Consider the following 23,117-nt stretch of genomic DNA (forward strand, 5'->3'; position numbering starts at 1 on the left):
GACAGAACTTGTTTGTCCTGAATATTAAGAACAATGAAACATTTAAAATTGGAGATGATGCATTGTCTTCAGGTTTGCTCAGTAGCCTAGATATTTTAGTCTTCAGAAGAAAGAAGGAATCTTCAGTTGCCAGCTGGAGGATATAGTATCAGTTTATACATGCAGCTTTCTATAGAAAGGTGGAATTTTCTAACAAATTGAGAGCCTAACAGCAATTTTTGAAACTTCTTTTATTATGGCCAAATTGAAATCACTTGTTAGACATAGCTAGTGCATAAAAAAATCAAATATGATAGAAAATAATGTAGAAGAAAATACTCTTTGCCAATTGTGTATGGTAAGCTGCTAAGATTTGTAGTTCAGCAACATCTGGTAGGATGTTGGTTTCTTAAACTGAATTACAATCTTTAGAGAAATGAAGCAGACCAATTGGGAAATTCACATATTAGCTGAGCTTGCATATCACAGTTAGTTATGCTATTGACCTGTTTCATGTATTTTTAGCAATTTGGTTTCTTCAGTATAGTTGAGAACTTAGCATATTGTATGAACCAGCCACTTGTGGTACATGTGCTTAGTAAGGGATAATGATTAAGCAAGTAATGTGTAAGTATGATGTAAATCAGGGAGTCATAAAATAGAAGTGGGAGTGAATGTGATAGTACTTTGTTTGAAATGTTCCGAAATTGACATATTTTATCAGATTTGACTGTCCATTTTAGAAAAAAAAATGATACCAGTAAGTCAGTTGCAGGTGTGTAAGAAAAATATATTGGCACATGGAGACTTGAAAGTCTTCCATATCTTCCAAATCAGCTGGCCTGTGCATACATGTCCGCCGGAGCTGAGGGCTGCCGTGCTGGCAAATATGGCTCCGCATGCCACCTGTGGCACACGTGCCATAGGTTTGCCATCACGGTTCTAGAGAGTTCCCTAGTTTAGAGATGGAATTGTTACCTCATCCATGATTAAAGATAGAATATTTCTGTGGTTGAGATGGACAGTTGGATATCATCAGCATACAAATAGTACTGGATCCCAAAATGACAGATGATTTTACCCAGTGCTCTCAGGTGATCTTAAACAAAAAGGGCAAAAGTATCAAGCCTTCAGCTCAAATGATAAGCCTCAGGCTCAACTTCTCCCCTGAATTAATACTGACTGGAATCAACCACAGAAAAAAGGAAATAACAATAGTACTTAGACTTGAGTCTCCTCCGCATAGTGGCATAATCAGTATAAAAGAATATGGTGATTAATAATATTGAAAGCCTCTGAGAGGTCAAGATGAACCAGGAAGGATGGACACATCATACCCATTCTGGCTTTGCCAAAGGTTCTTTAGAAATGTAATCAATGGCACCAAGTGCCCCAATTAAACCCTACTGAAATGGGTAAAGATAATATGGAAACTGAATTATGAACCAAAGACAGATGGGTGGTATCTAAATTTGACAAATAAATAAATTTCTGTTTGTGTTCTTTGGAGTTTGGATATGTGTGGCAAATCCTTGATCATTTATACATCTAACCCTCATTGTTGCATTCTTGTGCAGCATCATTATTAATTAGAGAAGGCACCAATTGATGGAAAAGGCTGCCATTTTTTGCCATTACTTTTCTAAGAGTAGTATTCAGGTTCATAGATTTGAAAGCTTAACTTTAACTAGATGTATGTCTTGCTGAATTATTGCTGAGATAAGATAAGAAAGATGATAAATCCTTATTCTGAGACAAATTCAGGTCAATTATTCCAGAATTGTGATGCATGTCTTCCATATTTCTTATTAATATGGCAGATAGTCCTCAACTTATGATCACACTTGAGACCTGGATTTTCATTGTGAGTCATTGTGATTGTAAGTCAAATGATTTTACAACAATATTTACAGTGATCGTTAAGTGAATCTCATGGATGTTAGTTGAATCCAACTTGCCCAATGGGCATTTTTTGCAGAAATTGGCAAGAAAGGTTGCAAACCAGAACCACAGATACTGCAATGGGTTATAAATGTTAGTTGGTTAGCACCAAAATTGCAATCATGTGACCACGAGGAGGGTGCAGTGGTAGTAAGTGAGAGTACAAGTCACAAGTTATGTTTTCCAAGGCTGTCATACCTTTGAAACATTGTTAAACAAAGAGTTGTAATTCGAAAACTATTTGTAAATATTTCATATTCCTAGCGATGATTATAGAATAATCTCTACTAGTTTGTTCATAGAACCATAACAGGTTATTGTATTTTTTTGGAGTAAAAATGTAGGTCAACAGAGGTTATTAGCATAAAATTTAGTCATGAAATACAAGGGAACTTTTTTGTATCCTGCTGAATGTTAAAGTAAGGGTAGGCTACTTCATCTCAGTGTGGGGACAATCTTGTTTTTTAAAAATATATATATATATATTTGTCTCCAGTTGTTCAGGACAATCGTCTGCTGTGAATAGGGAAGTGGATTCTATTTTGAAGTGAAAAAAAATGTTTTTTTAAACTTATTCCAACTTATTTTGTACCCTTTTTAGTGAAAAGAGAAAATTGGCAACACTTTTGGGTGAGGAAGCTTAGATGTTCTTTGCAAAAATATATAAATATTCAGAATGGTATTCAGGGTTTTTCTTAATATAAAATTTGGGATATAGAATAGGATGGTCCTTGTGTCTTAAATGAGCTCATTCCTAAACTCTAATACACACATTAGTTATGCTGTCCTCTGATTTCACAATCATTGTATGTGAAGGGATTATAGGGTGATAACAAAACTTCATATATATATTCTCAATGTAAGAAGAAAATGTGACCTATCAGTGTTGGAGGACAGGTTTCCTTTAAAGAATGGGGGAGAGGGAGTTACCTTAAATTGTCTAGTGTGTAAGTGGATAAGAATTATTGGCAAAGTTGCATGGAAATCAGGTTCATTTCTGTTCTGAGTTTATTGTATTAATTTTGAATTTGCATGGTTTCTTAGAGTAAGCTTGCAAATATCCAGATCATCTCTGATGGATGAGAATTTACAAACAAATGAGGAGCAAAACTGAAATTTTATTTACAGATTTTTAAAGTGTATAATATTATTCTAAAATAGATTCATTTCACTTCCCGTTCCCACAGAAAGAAAACAAACCCACAAGTTCTCTTTGAAGTTATTACATTCCTGTTTTATTTTTTTATCTTGTCTTGTTCCTCAGAGCACCAGAATTATTTTTCTTGTTGGTGCATGCTTCTAACAAGCTCCTTACATTTCAGGGCAAAGAGGTTAAAGTCAGAAACTACAGATTTGCCTTAATTCAGCTGTTCAACTGGTACTTTTTTTTGAGGGCAAAGTGAGGCAGATAATTTCAAATGTTTTGGGGCTAGGATTCATGATTTTGTTGTCTTGATAGGAATGTTTAGGTAAGTGTTTTAGTGGAAGAAATAAATACAGTCAAGGTATAATGCTGAGTCAATTCCAGTCAGTGCTTGATTGAAGGGGGAGGGGCAAAGGATTGCTCCCCAGCACCCTCCTGTGTGAACCGTCATAAAGTCATGCTCTTTTCCCCCTCCCCCAACAACTTCTATATGAAATCACTAGGGAGGCCATCTACCAGTTTGGCTTTGGTGTCATCAGTATGCTGATGATACCCAACTATATCTTTCAAATCTGGACTGGCTAAGTGAAGGTATCAAGATTCTATCCCAGGGTCTGGAAGCTCTGCAGGTTTGAATGGGGGGAAACCATCTCTGACTCAATCGTACCAAGGCCAAGTGGTTGTGGGTTATTGGATTATCCAGATCCGGGTATATTGGTATTCCATCTTTGGTCTTGGATGAGGTAACACTTCCCCTTCAAGATTGATGCAGAATCTAAGGGTCTTCCTGGAGAGGCAGCTCCTACCTGAAGAACAGGTGACAGCTGTTGCCAGGAAGACCTTTGAACAACTTCATCTGAAGTGCCAACTTTTTTTTATTCTGGGCCCTTCAGACAGTAACCCATGCTGTATTCACTACCCAGCTTGACTACTGTAACACACTTTATAGGAGGCTGCCCTTGAAGACAACCTAAAAACTTCAATGGTCCAGAATGCAATGGCATGAGCAATAATGGGCATGCCTTGATATGTGCATGTTATAGCCCTGCTTCATGAATTGCATTGGTTGCCAGTTTGCTTCTGTGTGAAATTTCAGGTGCTGATTGTTACCTATAAAACCCTACATGGCATAGGGCCAAGTTACTTGAGATAGCTTCTATCCATCCAGTTTGATTTTAAAGGGTTGGCACACTCTGAGTTTCTTTAATTAAACAATGTCATCCATCAGGACAATTAAATGTCCTTTCTATAACAGTGCCTACTCTCTGGAATGAGGTGGATCCAGATGGCTCCCACTCTGATGTTGTTTAGAAGACCATTCTTGGCAGACAAACATTTACAGTCACTCGGGATAGTGAGATGGGTGGCATATCAATTTATTAAATAAATAAACACAATTAAATGATGATTCATTAGCACTAATCTTCCTTCTCATCAGTTGAGGAAGCTTTTCATTAGAGAGATCTATTTGCACAAACTACAAAGGCTTGAATTTTATAACTTGCACAATATTATTCTGACCAACCTAATATTTCTCTTTTTTCCTTTTTTCGTCCTAGAAACTAAGAAGCCACCAGTGGCTCCAAAACCAAGACTGGTGATAGAACACAAAATAGTGCCACCTCCTGTAGCACCGAAACCAGAAGTTGTGGTGGTGGATGTTTTGCAGTCCTCAAGAAAAACAAAGCCAGTGATAGCACCAAAACCAAAGGTGCTTAAATGTTCGACTGTTCCTGAAGTTAAAACTGTCCCCTCTTCCATAAGGAGAAATTTAAAGACTTTAGAAGATCACAAAAAAGACTCTTCTGAGTACTTGGTTCATCTGAATTATAAAAATGGGATTCCAACAGATAATGCGGCTTATATTATATCTCTCTGTTCTTGCAATTTTGAATGTGTTCATAAATGTGGAAATCAGGAGGATACCCCAAAAAATGCAACCATTTTTGAACAGTTGGAAAACCTAGAGAACATTAATATAGATGAACAGCCATCATCATCTCTAAAGCATGGGACAATATTTGAAAGCAATAATGAAAACAATTTAAATAATTATAAGGTTGTCTTAAAGGCTAATGATCTAGAGGAAAAACTTGAAGATGTTATGATACAAAATGTCTACCCTAATAATGGCCATTTGAGGCAAAAACATTTAAGTAAACGTCAAATAGTTAATAAAGTTAATTCTAACAAAAATGTTAAAATAGAATTTCCCCCATCTACAGCCAATGTAGAAGAACTTAAGGAGGGTTCAAGTAATGATGCAAAGTTAACTGCTGTAGAATCTGAAATGTTAGAAGGTCCTCTTTTGACTGAAAACAACAATAATTGTTTCTCTTTGAGTAACCAAGCACATATGGAAAAAATGGACGTGGATAATGCATCTATGATATCTTGCACAAAAAACAGTGACAAACTTTCATTTGGAACCAACTCGATAGTATCAACTAAACCTTTTCCAGTTCCAAAACCAAGAAAGCTACATACGCCCTGTCTAGTTCGTCAAGATGGCATAGATGCTTCAGGAGAGGATGAATGTGATAGTTCTGGGATTCACGAGTTTGCCATTAAGCACACAGCAAAAATTAATGTTCTAATTCAAAGTGTTTCCTATAAAAATCAAGAACATCAAAGTGCAGTGGATAAATCGGAAGTTGCTTCATATTCTGTAAGAACAGTACATCCAACACCAGAATCTATTGATGCCAAAGAACTGATTCCACAAAGCCAATCATCTAAAATTGTACATGAACACTGCCACGTCTTAGAAAATATTGGGCATTCTTCAGACCTTAATTCAATAAAACCTTCCATTAACATAATGGAAGATAACAGTATGTTGGCAACTAATGCTAAAGAGACTGGCTTTGTAAGGTGTAGTAACCTATCGATGAGTTTGCCTAAACAAATAAAATTATCATGCAATCAACCTTTACCTGCCATGGTGACCCTTGATGACTCTGCACAAAAGAAGGAAACTAAAGATGTTTACTTAAAAGGTGAAAGTTCATCTCGAATCATTCCGAAGAAACCTCAAAGACATTGCATTGCTATAGCTGGGCTTTTGAAAAAATCTGCATCAGAGGAACTATTAGACACAAGTGCTTACTTTTCTAGTGAAAATAAAACTTTGGAGGGGCCTCGGATAAGGCATAACTCAGCCAGAGAACAAAATACAGTCCTATTGTGTGATACTCCAACATTATCTTTGGAAAAACCAATTTGGAAATTACCTCATCCTATTCTTCCATTTTCAGGAAACCCAGAAACCTTAAAAAACACAAAAAATGCAAAAAAAGTAGAAAATTTCAGTACTGTAACAAAACCTCGAGCCAAGTCCTTGTCTTCTGTAGATATGGATAGAATACACAAGCCTCCAAAAGAACCTCAAAAGAAAAGCTCACTAAAAAAATTCCTAAACATAAAGTGGTCTGTTTGGATGTTGAAAAGTGACTTCCAGAAATTTCTGGCAAAGGGCACACAGTCTACAGATAATGCCAATGGGGATATTCCTAGCGGAGAGGGGCCTAGCAAAAATGGGGATGCGATTGCCATGGCAAATGGAAGGAAAGCTAAACCGGCAAAGGCACATTCTGCAGAAATAGGCAGCTTTTTCTCACAAAAGGGAAAACAAAAAATCAGAGCTCAGAATGAAATTAAAATCAATCAAAGATCAAAGTCTTTAGATGAACAGACTTTCTCATTACAAGGACAGTTGAGTTCTGTTACTCAAGACAATACACATGAATATGAAAATGTGAACCATTACGAAGAAATTCCAGAATATGAGAATTTGCCTTTTGCAGCTACTGATGAAAACATACATTTTGACAGGCAAAATTCTAGCATTGTTGAAAACCAGGATGCTAATATGTATGAGGTGGAAGAGCTGTATGAACCTGCAGGAAGCTGTTTAAACTTTGGCAGGTAAGGTGCTAAAATGGAAACACTATGGATGGATGGATGGGTGTGGTTTTCCCATTGCATCAATCTGTAGGGTTGTTTTTATTTTTAATAGGCTGTGTACATTCACCTATTGTGGTTTGTAAACTGTTTATGGCATAGCATTATGCATGAAAGCCTACTTTTCAAAACTACAATTAGCATGATGTGTGAAATATTTTTATTATTGCTGACATCTCTATGTTCCAAGTACTTTTTAACCTATCCAGAAGCATAGTGCATTTGGTCTCTATATATGTCATAATCACTTTTGTGATTTTACTGATACATGGTTACAGTGGTGAAATCTAATTTTTTTTTGCCACCGGTTCTGTGGGTGTGGCTTGGTGGGGAGTGCTGGGTCGGACAAAGACCAGGGAAGTGATTAATGGGAGGGGGGAGGGGAAGAATGTCAGAGCATCCTTTCAGATCATGGAGGAGGGGGGAGCAGAATTGACAGAGCTCTAATCTGCAGCTGATGAAAAGCTCCAGGTGATGTCACGGCTCTTCCAACCTTCCGCTCCTCTCCTACCCACTTTGCTTGGCGTGAGAAAAGGCAGCGGGAAGGGAAGGGGTTGAGGTTGTCAGCCTGCCGGTGGTAGCACTGCCCGACTTGGGCGCGAGGGAGCAGGGCAGGACAGGGGCTTAAGTGACAGCTGTCTCTGGACAAGGGGGGAGGGGAGGCAGGATGCACAGTTTCAGAAGGAGACTTTTGTGCTTTGGGAAAGGGGGGAGGGTGCGGGAATCAAAGCCAGCTGAAGAACTTTCTGCCAATCAGTGGAGATTCAATCCCATCTTCAATATAAAAACCAAATGGGGGTCTGGCCCAGCCTCGGGGTCTTTCCCAGCTTTTCTGGGTGTGTGTGGCTTCCTTCTTGTTTGCAGGGGTTGGCAGGAAGGATTCCCTATTCAGCCTTGAGAGAAAAGAAGCTTGCACTTGCTTGCTTTGAAAGCTTCCACCAAATGAAAAATGCCAGGAGCAAGCGCTCGCGTCTTTTCTCTCAAGCCTGAATGGGGAATCCTTCCCGCCAACCCCTGCAAACAGGAAGGAAGTCATTCCCCCCCACCCCAGACAAGCCAGGGAAGACCCCGAGGAGGAGCTAAAGAGGTGGAATATCAATCCTGACAAAGTTATAAAAAGGTTCCAATAATCGTGCGACATTGTCACAGCTGATTGTCAGAACCTGTTTTTACTACCGGTTCGGCCAAACCATAGAATTTTTTGCTACCTGTTCAGGAGAACTGTTCCGAACCAGCAGCATTTCACTCCTGCATGGTTAGCAAAGTAACTTTTATTGATTACTGTTTTAGAACAGGCTATTTTTCCCATTTTTAGATTTTGTTTAAATACACATTTTTTTCACCATTTTTGATGGATCACTGGCTTGATTTTGTCTGAAGACAGTTTATGGCATAAGCAATTTGAGTTTTTGAACAACTTTTAACTTTTATCCTAATCTGCAAGCAAATGTCCATAAGCAGCTGAATGTGGAAATACGATGATTGGACATCCATATGAACAACTACAAACCTGAACTAAATTTGATGAAATTATTGCAAACTTGCATACAAATCTTATTGATGATTTCATTGGATTTTGAAGGGGAAAAAGTGTATGTGGGTGTGTGTGTATTTGATTGACTGATTGATTTAATAAATTTATATGCCCTCGGTTATAACAGTTTATAACATTAAAAATCCACAACATAAAAACCTATAGTTGTTAAAATTATAAAATTGCCTACTTTTACATATGTTTCAAAACAGAAATTGTTATATTCATTTGGTTGATGTTGAAATTGTGTACATTGTAGTATTATTAGATGAGCTGGCAAATCTGCTTCAAAATTATATACTGTATGTCACACTACATGTCAGGGACTGCAAAATCTATTTTTTCTCCAGAGGTAAAACATACCCTATATTCCCTGCACATATAGAAAATAATTCAAATAGCCAGCTTTCTCTCCATGACAAGCTTATGTATAAGACTGTGATAAGGAAACGTATTCATACAACTCTATTCTTGCAGCCTGAAGTTACAAAACCTAAAAGCAATTCTGTGTTATAGTATGCTGTTTCTCTAAAGATCCTTATGGCAGCAATCAAGGTTATTCTTATCTATATTTGAGCAAAGAGAGATTTTTTTCCCTTCATAATGTGAAGCTCATTAGTACTGATGAATAGGTTCCCAGGAAAAGCATAAGTTGACAGCATATTGTTAATTAACATGAATGAATGCCAGTGATGGGCTTCTGGGAAAATAGCATAGTATCTATAGCATAAACCCAAACAATGGCAGGACTTGAAAGACACAGAAGCCCTGTCTTGAAGTAATATACATTCCTGATGTTTTGATGTTGTGCCAAAAATTTTAAAAAATGATCATGTTTTGAACAATATTATAACCTGGAAATTTTGTCATGTTTCATCCTGAATTGCTTCTATGATCTATGTAAATATAAATATGCAGAACTTTTATTTGATATTATCTGCATTACAAAAAATATTTTTTATTATGGGTGAAACTTTGGGTTTCTGTTTTCTGCATTTTTTGCACTAGTTGTCTCAGTAGACTAATAAGGAAGCAAACTAGTATAAAATAAAGGCATTTCCTCATTTGAATTGAGAAATTATGTCATATAAGTAATGTTAAGAAATTGCACTAAAATTAGGATAGGACAGAATGCAAAAATATGAAACAGTCCAAACTGTAGCTGGTTTTTTATGTTTGTAAATTGACATTTAATTATAGTTCCTTTTTTAGACATAAAGAGCTAATGATTTAAACTGTTTAAGAAAGCCAAGATAATGTAATTTATGTTTTTCATCCCTAAAATCACAATTTATTTTACAAACTATAAAATATGTATCTGAATTGATATAAAATGTGTTTTAATGTTTAATTTCTGGAAATATACATTTGATTCATGCTTTACAAATGGAGCACACTTGTAATTTTATTGTGTAGGATGGGACTTATTTATTATATCTTTTTAATCTTTTGTCATTTTGTCCTTTCTTTAATTTTAAACACGACACCTAATGAAATAGTTATAGTAAATTGCACTATATGCAATTGAATATAATTACCATGTTACAACTATTTTTTTTAAAAAAAAAACATAACTGAAATAGCCTTCACTTTTTTGACATCTCAAGAACTGTTTTCAACTGGAAATGTATACAACCAGTGAGAATTGATGTTTGAGAATCAGAAGTTGCTTGACTGTAAATTTTAGGTCAGCTCTCAAAGTAAATGTTTTTTGGTATAAACTATTGGCAAAATGTAATCAGAAATCTGTTTATTTGTGAGATACAGCTAGAAATGAAGCTGTTAGAAAACGTGTAGTGATGCAAAAGTCTCCTTCTCCCTTAATGGCATAGAATGTGTAGCTGAATGAATACAATTTAAACTTTAACTGATCTAAAGAAGGTATTGTTTGTAGATAATGTTTGCTTTTGGCCAATAGAACTGCTACTACTTTTTTACAGATAAATTGTAAAGTAATTCTAGAAAACATAAATTGTATGATAACGCTGATATTTATAAAATATTACCTTGAACCATATCCAGTTCAGCAAAAAAATTATCAAGGTCAGTTTTCTCTGAAATATACATACATATATATTGTTTTCAGAATTTATAATTATATAGATTTGATGCAAATAATGGATTTGAAACGAAGAAGGAAAAACTTAGTTTTAATGAACTTACCATGCTCTTTTTCATTATTTGTCATGATCAGTTTCCAAACTACCTATGATTTTGTAACTGTGTGCCTTTAAATATTGAAGAACGAAATCTGTAAAAAGTAGATTTAACCCATGAATAATGTGTAAATTTAAATATCTGAAATTAACTACAATTGACAGCAGAGAAAAGAATGATAGTTATATTATTTTCTTCTGTTCTGGAACAGATAAAAATGGGGAAGCAAAGAGAGCATTAATCCTAAGAAGTAAATTAATAACAAAAACATATAACATCTTGGTAAATGATGACATACCTTGATGAGAAAGGACATAATAGTGAAAAATATTATCTTCCAGTGGTAAGATATGGTTGTGAAAACTGGACACTAAGAAAAAGTGAGAGAAAATTAGACTACAGGTAGTCCTCGACTTACAACCACAAAATTTCCATTGCTAAGCTAAGCAGTTGTTAAGTGAATATTGCCCCATTTTATGACATCTTGTTAAGTGAATCACTGCAGTTGTTAAATTAGCAACACGGTTGTGAAGTGAATCTGGCTTTCCTATTGAGTTTGCCTATCAAAAATTCATAAAAGGTGATCATATGGAACCCAGGACACTACAACTGTCATAAATGTGAGTCAGTTGCCAAGCATCTGAATTTTGATCACATGACCATGGGGATGCTGCAACAGTCGTAAGTGTGAAAAATGATTACATTGAACTTTTTTCAATGCCATTGTATCTTTGAATGGTTACTAAATTAATTGTTCTAAGTCCAGGATTATGGTACCTGTATTGTCTCCTCTGAAGAAGGCAAGAACACATAGAACGGCAAGAATTTCAGGAATCTCTTCTTTGTTGTAAGGTAGCATAACAAAGTCTTCAAAGTTTCAGTATCACATTTTATGAGCAACAAAATCAAGGCGGGTCTATTATGAGTCTCTGCCAGGCTTTTTCCTTTTTCCCAGGACTGACTAATTCTTTCTCCTCCCTTATTGGTTCATAGCTCCCTTCTTCCTACTCAAGCCAGGTCTATATTAACACTTGCTTTGAATTATTGATTTTGAAATAGAATCAAGTGTATCGTGGATTGCAAGAACAACCAACCAAATATGCAAGACAAAACTTGCATATTTGGAGCACCTGGCTGGATAATAAATTATGTGAGCCAGGTTGAGGAAATAGAAGAAAGGTAATACAGCAGATAAATTGGATAGATGGGATCGAAAAGATTATTGGGATGTCTAGGGAAAAGCTATATATTATAAAAAGCAGCTCAAGACAGAGAACATCTGTCTCTACAGTCGTTGGATTGAAACTGTCTTCTAAAGTTAACATGGCAAAAATCTAGTGCAGTATTCTTTTATTTAATTGAGTTAATTTAAGAGTGAAATCAAGTAATTACATTCAGCAAACCAGAATGCTTTCTCAAGGTATATGAGAAGACTCGTTGGCTTACAGGCTGTGACAAGCCATCAAAGAACAGTGTAATGACTCAGTGGTGATTTATTTCACATGACTGCTTATGCAGAAGTTTCTCTTTCCCAAAAAAAAAACCACCCTCTTACTTTGTGGTAATCTTTAACATGACCGTGTGGGAGATTGTTTTAATTAGCCTAGTATGCTATATTTTTAGCTTACATATTGAAATACATTGATATTCAGAATTATCCTTTTTTGATGGGTTTCTCTTGAAATCAGTTCATGAGAAATTGAATAGCCATAGATTCTGGCCTTTCTGGGTGTTTGACATTTGCATCTTCTGCTTTGCTTTCCAATATAGCTGCATCATGTGTCCAATATCTTTACCTTTTGTGACGGGCTCTCAGACTTTGGGATATCACAATTCTCTAAAATGAATTTTGCAATCCTTTATGAATAAAACTAATGGTTTTACTAGGCAAATATACTTTGATTGTATTTACATGTATGCATATGCCAAAATAATCTTTTATAATATGAATAATAATTTTAAAAGTATAAATTTTTTATTTATACTTTTATACTAAAATATAAATTTGATTAATACTTTTATACTAAAGTATAAAATTTTGATTCCTGTGTAAAGAAATTTTGATTTTAATTTCTTTACACAGGTACCCAGTATAAAACTCATTTATAATTTAGTAGTTCTCAGAAGCCTAAGCTCAATTATGGTGCCTAAGGCACTTTTAAAAAACATTGTGATACTTAAGTTATGTCTTGCAGTTTTAGAATCTATGATTTATGCCATTTGAGCTGTGGCTTAGGGCCACTCCTCAGGCAAATAACCCTCAATTGTCTCCATTCACACAACACCCAAAATTAGAATGAAACCACATTTAATTAAGCAAGAACCTCTTATGGTCCACAGTGTGTCCTAGAATCATAATGCCATGTAACACATCCATTCTGTACCCGAATATTCTAGAACTTGGAATATTAGAGCTTTGTTTAAATTTAAAACAACTTTAGGTAATTAATTTCAATTTTCATATTTTATTTCCAGCAACATAGCTGTGCTTTGCACAAGGCAAAAGTAAACACTTTCTGCTAGGGGTGTTGATGTGGTTAAACTAGTTTATACGATTTTATTCTTAATTTATAATATAATGCCATGCTATATTTTGGATGCTAACTTAATGTGCTTACAACTATTCCACTCTAAAATACTTGGTAAGGTTCTTACTAGGCAACATTTAAAACATTTCATTATTTGATATTATTACAGAAGATCAGTAAATAAGATAATCTCAGCTAATGAACAATGATATTTTGAGGTATTTTTATTTATTAAGAAAGTATATTTTAAGTTCTGACTATTACTTATATAACAGAGCAGATAACATTAACAATTGGATAACATACGTTATATTTAAATTGCCTTCAGAAACCTTTGAATATCAATGTTTTTGTTTGAAAGTGAGTATGGGTAAATGATTTTGAAGTCATAAGAAAATAATCAAAAAGCACATCTCTCATTGTGGGACAGAAAAATGAACGATATCATGAGAAATGTTGGCATTTTTACCAGTAAAAACAAAAAATTTTAAGACAGCTACCAAACAAGGTAATTTGTAAAGAGACTTGGATGATCATGTTAACAATTGTGATTGAACAATATTTTTGTTCCTTTATGAAACTGTTATTTATTTCTTTGAGGATTGTATTACACAATTTATTGTTGTATTAATAGTTAACAGATTTCTACAGTGAATAGCATTCTGTGCTTCAACCAACAATTAGATGGAACTCTGCTTATGTTACACAATGTTGTAGGTCATCAGCAGAACGTGATGGATCAGAATTAATGTTAGAAGATACACATTCAGATGATGAAATAATGCCAAGAGATGTGAACAGCTCTGATGATGATGAGGATGATACGAATTCAGACTCCAGTAAAGGGGAGTCTGATGCACAAGAAAACAAGCAAGTAAGACTGTAACATTAATCTATTTTGTCATGAGTCTTTAGAAAATACTGTTAACAGTTGGAAAAAAATGAAAGTAATAGAAAAAAATATGCTGTTACTTCTTTTATTAGAGAAAAGGCAATATTTATATTTATTGATGACTGGAAACCCCTTTTCCCAAGCTTTTATGATTTGGGAAACCCCAAGGTTTTTTTATATAAAAGAAATGAACTTGTTATTTATGGTTTTGATGATGAGACAGGCTAGATAGTAGAAAGAAGTCATGAGGTAATTTTAAAGAGTGAGGCTAACTGCTGTAAAGAACATCAGAAGTCACTTCTTTATGGCTTTTCCTTTATCTCTTTCTGTATATCTTGCTATTTCTCCTACAGACAGTCCTCGACTTATGACCACAATTGATCCCCAAATTTCCATTGCTAAGCAAGACAGTTGTTAAGTGAGTTTTGCCCCGTTTTATGACCTTTCTTGCCACAGTTGTTAAGTGAATCATTGCAGTTGTTAAGTTAATAACACAGTTGTTAAGTGAATCTGGCCTCCCCATGGTCTTCACTTGTCAAAGATCACAAAATGTGATCATATGACCCCAGGATATTGCAACCATCATAAATACTATACTAAACTATACATGTCAGTTGCCTAGCATCCGGATTTTTACCATGTCACTACAGGGATGTTGCAATAGATGTAAGTGTGAAAAACAGTGATAAATCACTTTTTCACTGCCACTGTAACGTTGAACATTTGTCACTGAACAAATAGTTATGAGTTGAGGACTACCTATATTTTCTTACTGCACTTTTAACTTTTTTGTTCATTCTTTCTATTTTACTTTTTCTATTCTAAATTAGCTTTCTGCCATTCTTATTATTATTGTTCTTAACACACACACCGAGAGAAAGATGTAGAAATGGAACCATCTCATTATAATATTCTGATTATAATATATTATCAATCATTACAATAACTGAATATTCATCTGCATGTAGATCATAATGCAATCGAAAATAGATAATAGAACTGCATGCAATAAAATTATAGGAAAAGTTTTTGTGTAAAAATATAATGTCTAAAATACACAGAATACAGTAATATTGCTTTTTTACCATTCCTATGTTGATTTTTTAATATTTGCTTTTATTTTTAGTTTAGGGCATCTGGGAAGAAAACAAAGGTTTATCATATCGCTAAGGAAATCATGAGCTCAGAGAAAGTGTAAGTATCTGTGTGGTACTTAATTAAATCTACTTTCCATTACTTTTCCTCTCCCTTTCCACTGAGATGCTTTTGTTCTTCTCTTGGTAATAGGTTTGTAGATGTTCTAAAGCTCCTACACATTGTAAGTATTTAATTTTACTTTTATAAACATGTTTAGTTTATAAACATCTTAGCTTAATCATCTCTGAAATTCTTTAAAAAATTGTCTTAAACTAGGATTGTTATAATGTTCCTCTTTGTAAAAACACTAAATCTAATGGAACTCTGCTAACAAGTTAAAACAGAAGAGATGTAATCATGATGTTTGATCCAAATTCTGCAAAAGTTTTGAATCACAGAAGGGGATATTCTTAAGTCTTTAGATTCAGAGCTAACAATGCTGAAAATAAGCACATGATAGACAGAAAGGAATTCATATACATTCCCTGAACGGTCAAAATGTGGTAGAACCAGAGATTTGTTTTTGACATCTCAACATTTTTCATTTATGTGTACATAGGTGAACCTTCATATGTTAGGAAAATATAATGTAACTATACTGTAATGTTATTATATGCATTTAATCTAATCATAGTTATGATCCATAAGCCTATAAAATGTTGGACTTAGTTTATGATAATTTATGCAATTAAATACAGAATACAATCTCTTATAAGGTTTTTTAGGAGCAAATTTTGCAGATTGTTATTCAACAGTCAAAAATAGTATTATATATATATATATATATATATATATATATATATATATATATATATATATATATATATATGTTTTATTTGTGCTGATAAGTAAATAAAGGGAGACTAGTATAGATAGATAGATATATAATGTATATATTGTTATTTATTTAGGCTTTGTTTAGGCTTTATTTATATGTGTTAAAACATATAAATGGAGAAATATACAATAATACTTGAATAATCTGGTAGTATTATTTTAACTAAGCTTTTAAGTAACTGCCTCCCCCACCCCCAGTATATTCGAGTATTACCAAAAGTATGTGAGCTTGACTTACTAGGCATCTATATTTAAAGTTGATTGTTGAGATTTTTCTTTTCCTTTGGCAATCAAAGTTCAAAGGCCAAGGCTCCTTGACAATTCAGAATTTCTTAATTTTGTAGCCTATCATCCATGAAATCCAAAATACCTCCACAAAATTTAAAGCAAAAATTCTACTTCCTATATTCCTTTATATTTTTAGGAGTAAGGCTAAAAGTGTGAAGTTGGATGCATATTTAAAGAGCTTAATCTAACTTTTTGTTTATGGAGAAAATTAGGCTTCATTATATGATCACTATTAAAACTGGTGGAATAGGAATTTATAGCTTTACATAATAGGGTATTAAAAGTTTATATTCCAAATTGATAGCTCTACACAGTTCTTTTTTAAAAAGATCTTTCCAATTTACAGATAGCACTTTGATTTTTTTAATTCTTTATCTTTCTTATTGTGTTATCCTATATATTGCTTACTATTCATTTTTAGATATATAATTTTAGCTGCATTGAAAGCCCTGGCAAAATATTTGATTTCGCAAGAACAAATGAAAATTTAGAATTTGGGCAAATAGGCACTTGTTAAAAAGGGATTCCTTTGGGAACCACTTTGTGCTTGTTAATTTGCCTAATTCACGGGTGTCAAATTCAATTGCATCATGGGTCAGATTGTGACATATCATGACGTTTTTCCCCTTTGTGGAGCCAGGGTGGACATGGCCTGCAGGTGATTTATCTGGCCTGCAGGCTGTCAGTTTGATAGGCCTGCCCTAATGGCTATTATCTCAGTAGCATAGCAAGTGTATGGGTGAGGAACATATGATAAATATGTCCGATAAATTCAGAGATTAGTTTATGTACCAAATTTAGAAAGCTCCCCAAATTCTGGATGGCATACAACAAACCTAGGCAATGGGCATGAATGCTTTAGTACAATGATATCTGCATATAATTTTAAAGAGATAATCTCCATATTAGAAATTTGTGTAATTAGGCAGTGAACATGAATGCTTTGTACTTTCAAAGAAGAATACTTAAGATTTCCTTTCACGAAAAGTACTTGGATACAAACATCTTCTATTTTAATATAGTCATTATTTTTCAGTGTTGTTTCAGTGTTACAGAAATAGAGTTTACTGAGTGCTATATGCACTAAATTTAGGAGGGCTTATCAGAGCATTACAAGTAACTTTTGAAACTGTTCCAAACTCAGTCTACAAGATACAGCAGAATGTGTGTATGCTGATGAATAGCAGAAATACAGCTTCAATGTATGAATAAATTTATTTGAGGGTAGCGATAAATATTCTAATGTTAACAAAAAATGACCATCAAAAAAGGATAAATTTATTTAACACAACGGGCTGCATATTGTACTATGTAATGAATGATTTATTATGTATTTACAGTAACAGTAATATTAAAGTTGAGAGGCATTATAATTCAATATTATAGCTCTGCTCAGCATAACAATATAGAAAAATAAGCTTCTTGCGTTTTTTTTCTGTGTCATTTTGTTTGTGTGACAATGAATGTGGATTGCATATACTGAGAAGAATTTATTGTTGCTTTTTATCTGTTTTTCTGAAAAGCTATTTTTCTTCTAATCTTGTATAAAACAAGATTATATATCCATTAATATTTGTATCAGTGAATCAATAGATGCTCAGATTTAATTTTTGGCATTCAGGGCGTTTCCCTCCCACACTTTTTTTTTTTTTTTTTTTTTTTTTTTGCTTAGCTGGAGCATTGGTAGAAGTATACATCAGTTATTTTCTTTGTGGGGCTAAATTGAGAAGAGAAGTAATTATTGTGTTATTTGTATGTGAAAATCATAAACCCCCAATGATGCAAGAAATTAGTTAAATGTTGCCAGTTGGCTCCCATTGCATGAAAACACTTTATTTCCATATGGACAAAGCCATCTGTTTTACCTTGGAATTTAATGTACTTTAGGCTTTAATACCAAGAGGCATCTCCATCCGTTCCCATTCCAGTTTTAGGTCATGCAATGTTAAAAGGAGGTTACAGTAAACTAAAAAAAGTGGAAAAGCCTACTAATATTCATTCCTCCAATGCACTCTTTTTAAAATTGTGCACAAGCTAATGTTTCAAACAGCTATGCATCTGTGTTTGTAATTGCTGTACCTTATTTGCATTAAAAAGCATGTGGTAATGAACACATGGAACAAATCGATTCTAATTTGATTTTTCTCATGTCTCCAACATATGGATGATGGAATTGTTTTGGGATATGGTAGCCGTAATGAGAAGGAAGCAAAAGCACAAGCACTGAAATTCCATTTCATGTTGGCAGATGTGGGGGCAGATAATTCTCTATTTAGTGTGCATTTAAATGTGCAGAAGAATCAGCTGGTTTGTAGGTGATATATTTTACTAATTGTAATAGAATATTGTACAAGCGATATATACATTTTAATAATGAATATCGATTAGTGTGTAATTTAGTCAGATATACCTTTTGCGGTTTAAATTGCAAATATACCATGCAATTTAAACATAGCAGAACTAAATATTTTATAAAACATAACTCCTATCATATCTACTCTCTATGGTAATGTAGCTATTTTGCTAGGAGATCTGCATTAACAACAATAATAGTAGGATTGATATATTGATTATGTACCATCTAGTCATTTCCAACTCCAAGTGATCATATATGTAAATAGATTTTTTCTCTCCATAAAAAAGCAACAGTACTAATTTTATTCATCATGTGTTTATAAGTAAGAAAAATATCAACACAATAAAACAACAATATTGTAACACATTACAGTAAATCATAACCATAATATAAAATGAACCCATGATATATACAGTACTAATATAACATCTATATATTCAAATTAATAGCTGCACTTTTAATAATTTAAATGATCTAATTCCAAATTTTATTCAAGTGGGAGTCAATTCTAAGTACCAAACCAGCTGGCAAAAAATTCTCAACTATGATGTGGCTGTTCTAGTATGTAGCAGAACCAATTGACCTTGGTCTGATAATTAGATCAGAAGTACAGATACAGGAATAACCGGCAAATTTTTCAAATAACTAGACATGTCTATGTGCAGGAAACAACATGTCATCATTTTACACTATATCTTTCCCAAATTCCCATCTAGCGCAATACTTGGCAGTTAAAAAAAACTAGGAGTAAAATGTATAGAGTCCAGAATAGTACAAACAGCAGCATTTTAGACATAAAAAATGGAATGAAGCCTTGAGTAATGCACACGTATTTATTAATTAATTTTTATGCTGCCCATCTCACTGATACAGTGACTCTGGATGGCTTACAATATAATAAAAGGTTAAAAATACCAGAAAACAATTAAAATTTAAAAATGAATAGAAGAGATTGAATAGAAAAGCTAAAATCAAAATGATGGATGGCCTGGGTAAGAGATTCTCTCTACCTTATCAACCACATCCAGTGTAGCTAATCTCTGTTGGGGCTCTAGGCCAAGCAGCAGAGCCAAGTTATTAGGCTCTTCTAAAAAGCCAGGAGTGTGGGTGGACTTTATCTCTGATGGGAGAATATTTCAGAGGACAGGGGGGAGGGCACACAAAAAAGGCTGTTTTCTTGAACTTTGCCAGCCAAAGTTCTTCGGCCAATGGGATCTGAAGTAGGTCCTTTCTGCTGGAATGAGTGGGGTGGGCTAATCTAATCAATACAGCAATTCCTCATATATCCTGGACCCATAAAGATTTAACATCTTGAATTGAAGCTGGAATCAAACTGACAGCCAGTACAGTACTATGTCTCTTGTGCCATACAAGGGGCCACTAGAATTGTCCACAATTCTGTGTTTTGTACCAATTGTAGCTTCCAAATATTTTTTAAGGGTAGCCCCATGTAGAGCATGTTACAGTAATCCAATCAGGAGATGATCAGGGTATGAGTGACATAACTCTTTGTGATCCTGTTCTAGTGTTATCGAATGGAAGGAGCAGTCAGTTTTTTTGATAAATGCTCTAGGATAATAGATTACTGGCTACTGTCACAACACAGGATTAATATATTTAAAAAAAAAAAAAACAGTTCTTAAACTGAATGGTCCTTGCACAACCCTAATATAGAACATCAAGAGTTATGTATGTTACAGCTACTACTTGTTTTATAAATCTTCTGAAACCTACAATCTTGGACAGGCTAAAGTATCTCAAAATTTCGACTTGATTGATACAACCTACTTTAACTATAATTTCCTGAGAAACTCTTGGAAGAAGCAGTCCAACAGTAGAACACAACAATCAATACTATAATTCATACAGTATATTCCTTATGACATCAGACATATAAAGTCATGTTCTAATTTTATCCAAGGACATATCCATAGTGTATAATAAAACCTCTCACTAACAACTTTGTGGAAAAAAGTGTTCTATAGAAGAATTTTTGATAAATAATCCTTCTTCCCAAAATACAATTTACTGCTTTCTTTGCAGGAAACAGTGAGAGTTAAAGTGGTGCAAGATTATTTTATATATTTTCAGTATAAATTAAGATAGGAGTTAACTAAGTCAGAGAAATGGTTTACATATTTAGCCATGTATTTTCAAAGCAAACTTTCTAAGAGATTGAATCTATATTTTGTTCAGGCTTGTTTGAGCTTGTCTTCCTTTCCAAAGTCTATTTTACCTTGGATTGCTTATCTGGTCCTAGAAAGTTGGGTAAATGGATAATCAATGTCTGTACAGAAGAAAGAAATGTAACCTGCATTGTTGTTTGGAGGCTGGTTTCTATAAGTATGTGTATATGTTTCTTACTTGCCCTGTAATAGGATTTTCGGGATTCAGTGGCACATGCGTCTAGGCAGTTTGGAAAGCCAGTAATTGAAGATAAGATTCTGAATCAGATCTTGTACTATCTACCTCAGCTATATGAGCTTAATCGGGATCTCCTGAGAGAACTAGAAGAACGCCTTTCTCATTGGTAACCTTTTCTTTTTCTCTCTCTCTCTCATTCTTTCTGTATCTTTTCCTTCTCATGGAGATTGATAAAATATCTTGATGAGTATTAGACATCCAATAAAGTTTAGGGTGGAGAATAAGGTGATTGTCCAAAGCCTATTTGGAGCCTTTTGAATTTAGGTAGCTACTTGGAATATATGTTGAAAGTAAATCCCCTTTGGTTCTGAGCTTATTACAACGACTGGACTAAATTTTCAAACCTAAGTATGAATAACCTAGATCTGAGTCGTGACCCGTCAAAACCGCGCTCGACTAAGCCGCGCCCGATTAAACCGCATCGCTGACGTCAACAACAGGGCGACAAAAGCCAGCACGGAGAAAGAAGGGCGCTTTAAATAGTGCTTTGAAAGCAAGCCGATTCAACTTAAGGTAAGGGTTAGGTTTAGGGTTAGGTTTAGGGTTAGCTTTAGGGTTAGGTTAAGGGTTAGGTTTAGGGTTAAGTTTAGGGTTAGGTTAAGGGTTAGGATTAGGTTTAGGGTTAGGTTAAGGGTTAGGATTAGGTTTAGGGTTAGGTTAAGGGTTAGGTTTAGGGTTAGGTTAAGGGTTAGGTTTAGGGTTAGGTTTAGGATTAGGTTTAGGGGGGTTAGGTTTAGGTTTAGGGGTTAATTTTAGGTTTAGGGTTTACAGCGTGCTTCTGTCTCCGCGCTGTTGTCGCCCTGTTGATGACGTCAGCTACGCGGTTTAGTCGGATGCGGTTTAGTCGAGCGCGGTTTTGTGGTGGAACTGATCTGAGTGTGGCCTCTTTTGAGATTCCTTGACCTCTAGATGCAGAATATATAAGGACAGAAAGAGGTAGAAAGAGAAAATACACCCCCCTCCCCTACATAGTCCTCAACTTATAACCATTTGTTTAATGACCATGCAAAGTTACAACTTAATTGAAAAAATTACTCACCAATACCAGTACTCACACTTACAACTATCACAGCATCTCCATAGTCACGTGAGCAAAATGTGGGCACTTGGCAACTGGCATGTGTTTACAATGGCTGCAGCATCCTGGAATCATTTGATCGCCATTTGCGACCTTCCCAATCAATTTCTGACTAGGTAAAGTTGGAAAATTGTGGAAGTCAGATCTACTTAATGACTATGTGATTGACTTAACAACTGCAGTGATTCACTTAATCATGGCAAAAAGGTCATAAAACTGGATGTGACTCACTTGACAGCTGTCTTGTTTAAGCAATGAAAATTCTGGTCATAAGTCGAGAACTACCTGTACTGCATTCTTCAGCTGCAAATACTAATTATTTACTATGTTGAATTCTAGGATTGACCATCAGAGAATTGCTGATATATTTGTGAAAAAGGGGCCTTACTTAAAGATGTATTCAACTTACATAAAAGAATTTGATAGGAATATAGCCCTCCTTGATGAACATTGTAAAAAGAATCCTGGGTTTGCCTCTGTTGTTCGAGAATTTGAGGTAATTTGGTTTCCACCTCATCTACAGACTCTGGGTTTAAGGACAGTTTTATGTACTGTAAGTCCAGGGTATCCAGTGCATATATCTTTTTCTCAGATGTAGGGTATAAACAAGGGTTTTGTGAAGGTTACATTGCACATATATTAAGGGGTTAACAATCAATATTTTGATATAACTGTCAAAATATTGACCTAAAAATGCTTATAAGGGCCATGATAGCCTTGGGTTCATATAATATGAACAGAAAATCCCATCACTTTGCTATTAAATGTTAGCATTAGCCAAGGCTTTTGGTAAAATCATTTTTCACTTCATATGAAATCTTTTGCCAAAATGAACATTTAAAGCACCACTCCTCCATGT

General features: G+C 34.5%; 1 protein-coding gene across 1 annotated transcript in view; it reads left to right on the forward strand.

Annotated features, from left to right (window-relative positions):
• The window catches only part of FGD6 (FYVE, RhoGEF and PH domain containing 6), a 59,066-nt gene that overhangs the window by 6,732 nt on the left and 29,217 nt on the right, over nt 1-23,117 (forward strand). The window contains exons 2-7 of the mRNA XM_032221238.1: nt 4,624-6,991; nt 13,964-14,120; nt 15,265-15,332; nt 15,426-15,456; nt 21,135-21,286; nt 22,598-22,754. Coding sequence (XP_032077129.1) covers nt 4,624-6,991; nt 13,964-14,120; nt 15,265-15,332; nt 15,426-15,456; nt 21,135-21,286; nt 22,598-22,754 — 2,933 coding nt within the window. The remainder of the gene's footprint in view (nt 1-4,623; nt 6,992-13,963; nt 14,121-15,264; nt 15,333-15,425; nt 15,457-21,134; nt 21,287-22,597; nt 22,755-23,117) is intronic.

The sequence above is a fragment of the Thamnophis elegans genome, chromosome 7, assembly GCF_009769535.1.
Source record: "Thamnophis elegans isolate rThaEle1 chromosome 7, rThaEle1.pri, whole genome shotgun sequence".
NCBI lineage: Eukaryota > Metazoa > Chordata > Lepidosauria > Squamata > Colubridae > Thamnophis > Thamnophis elegans.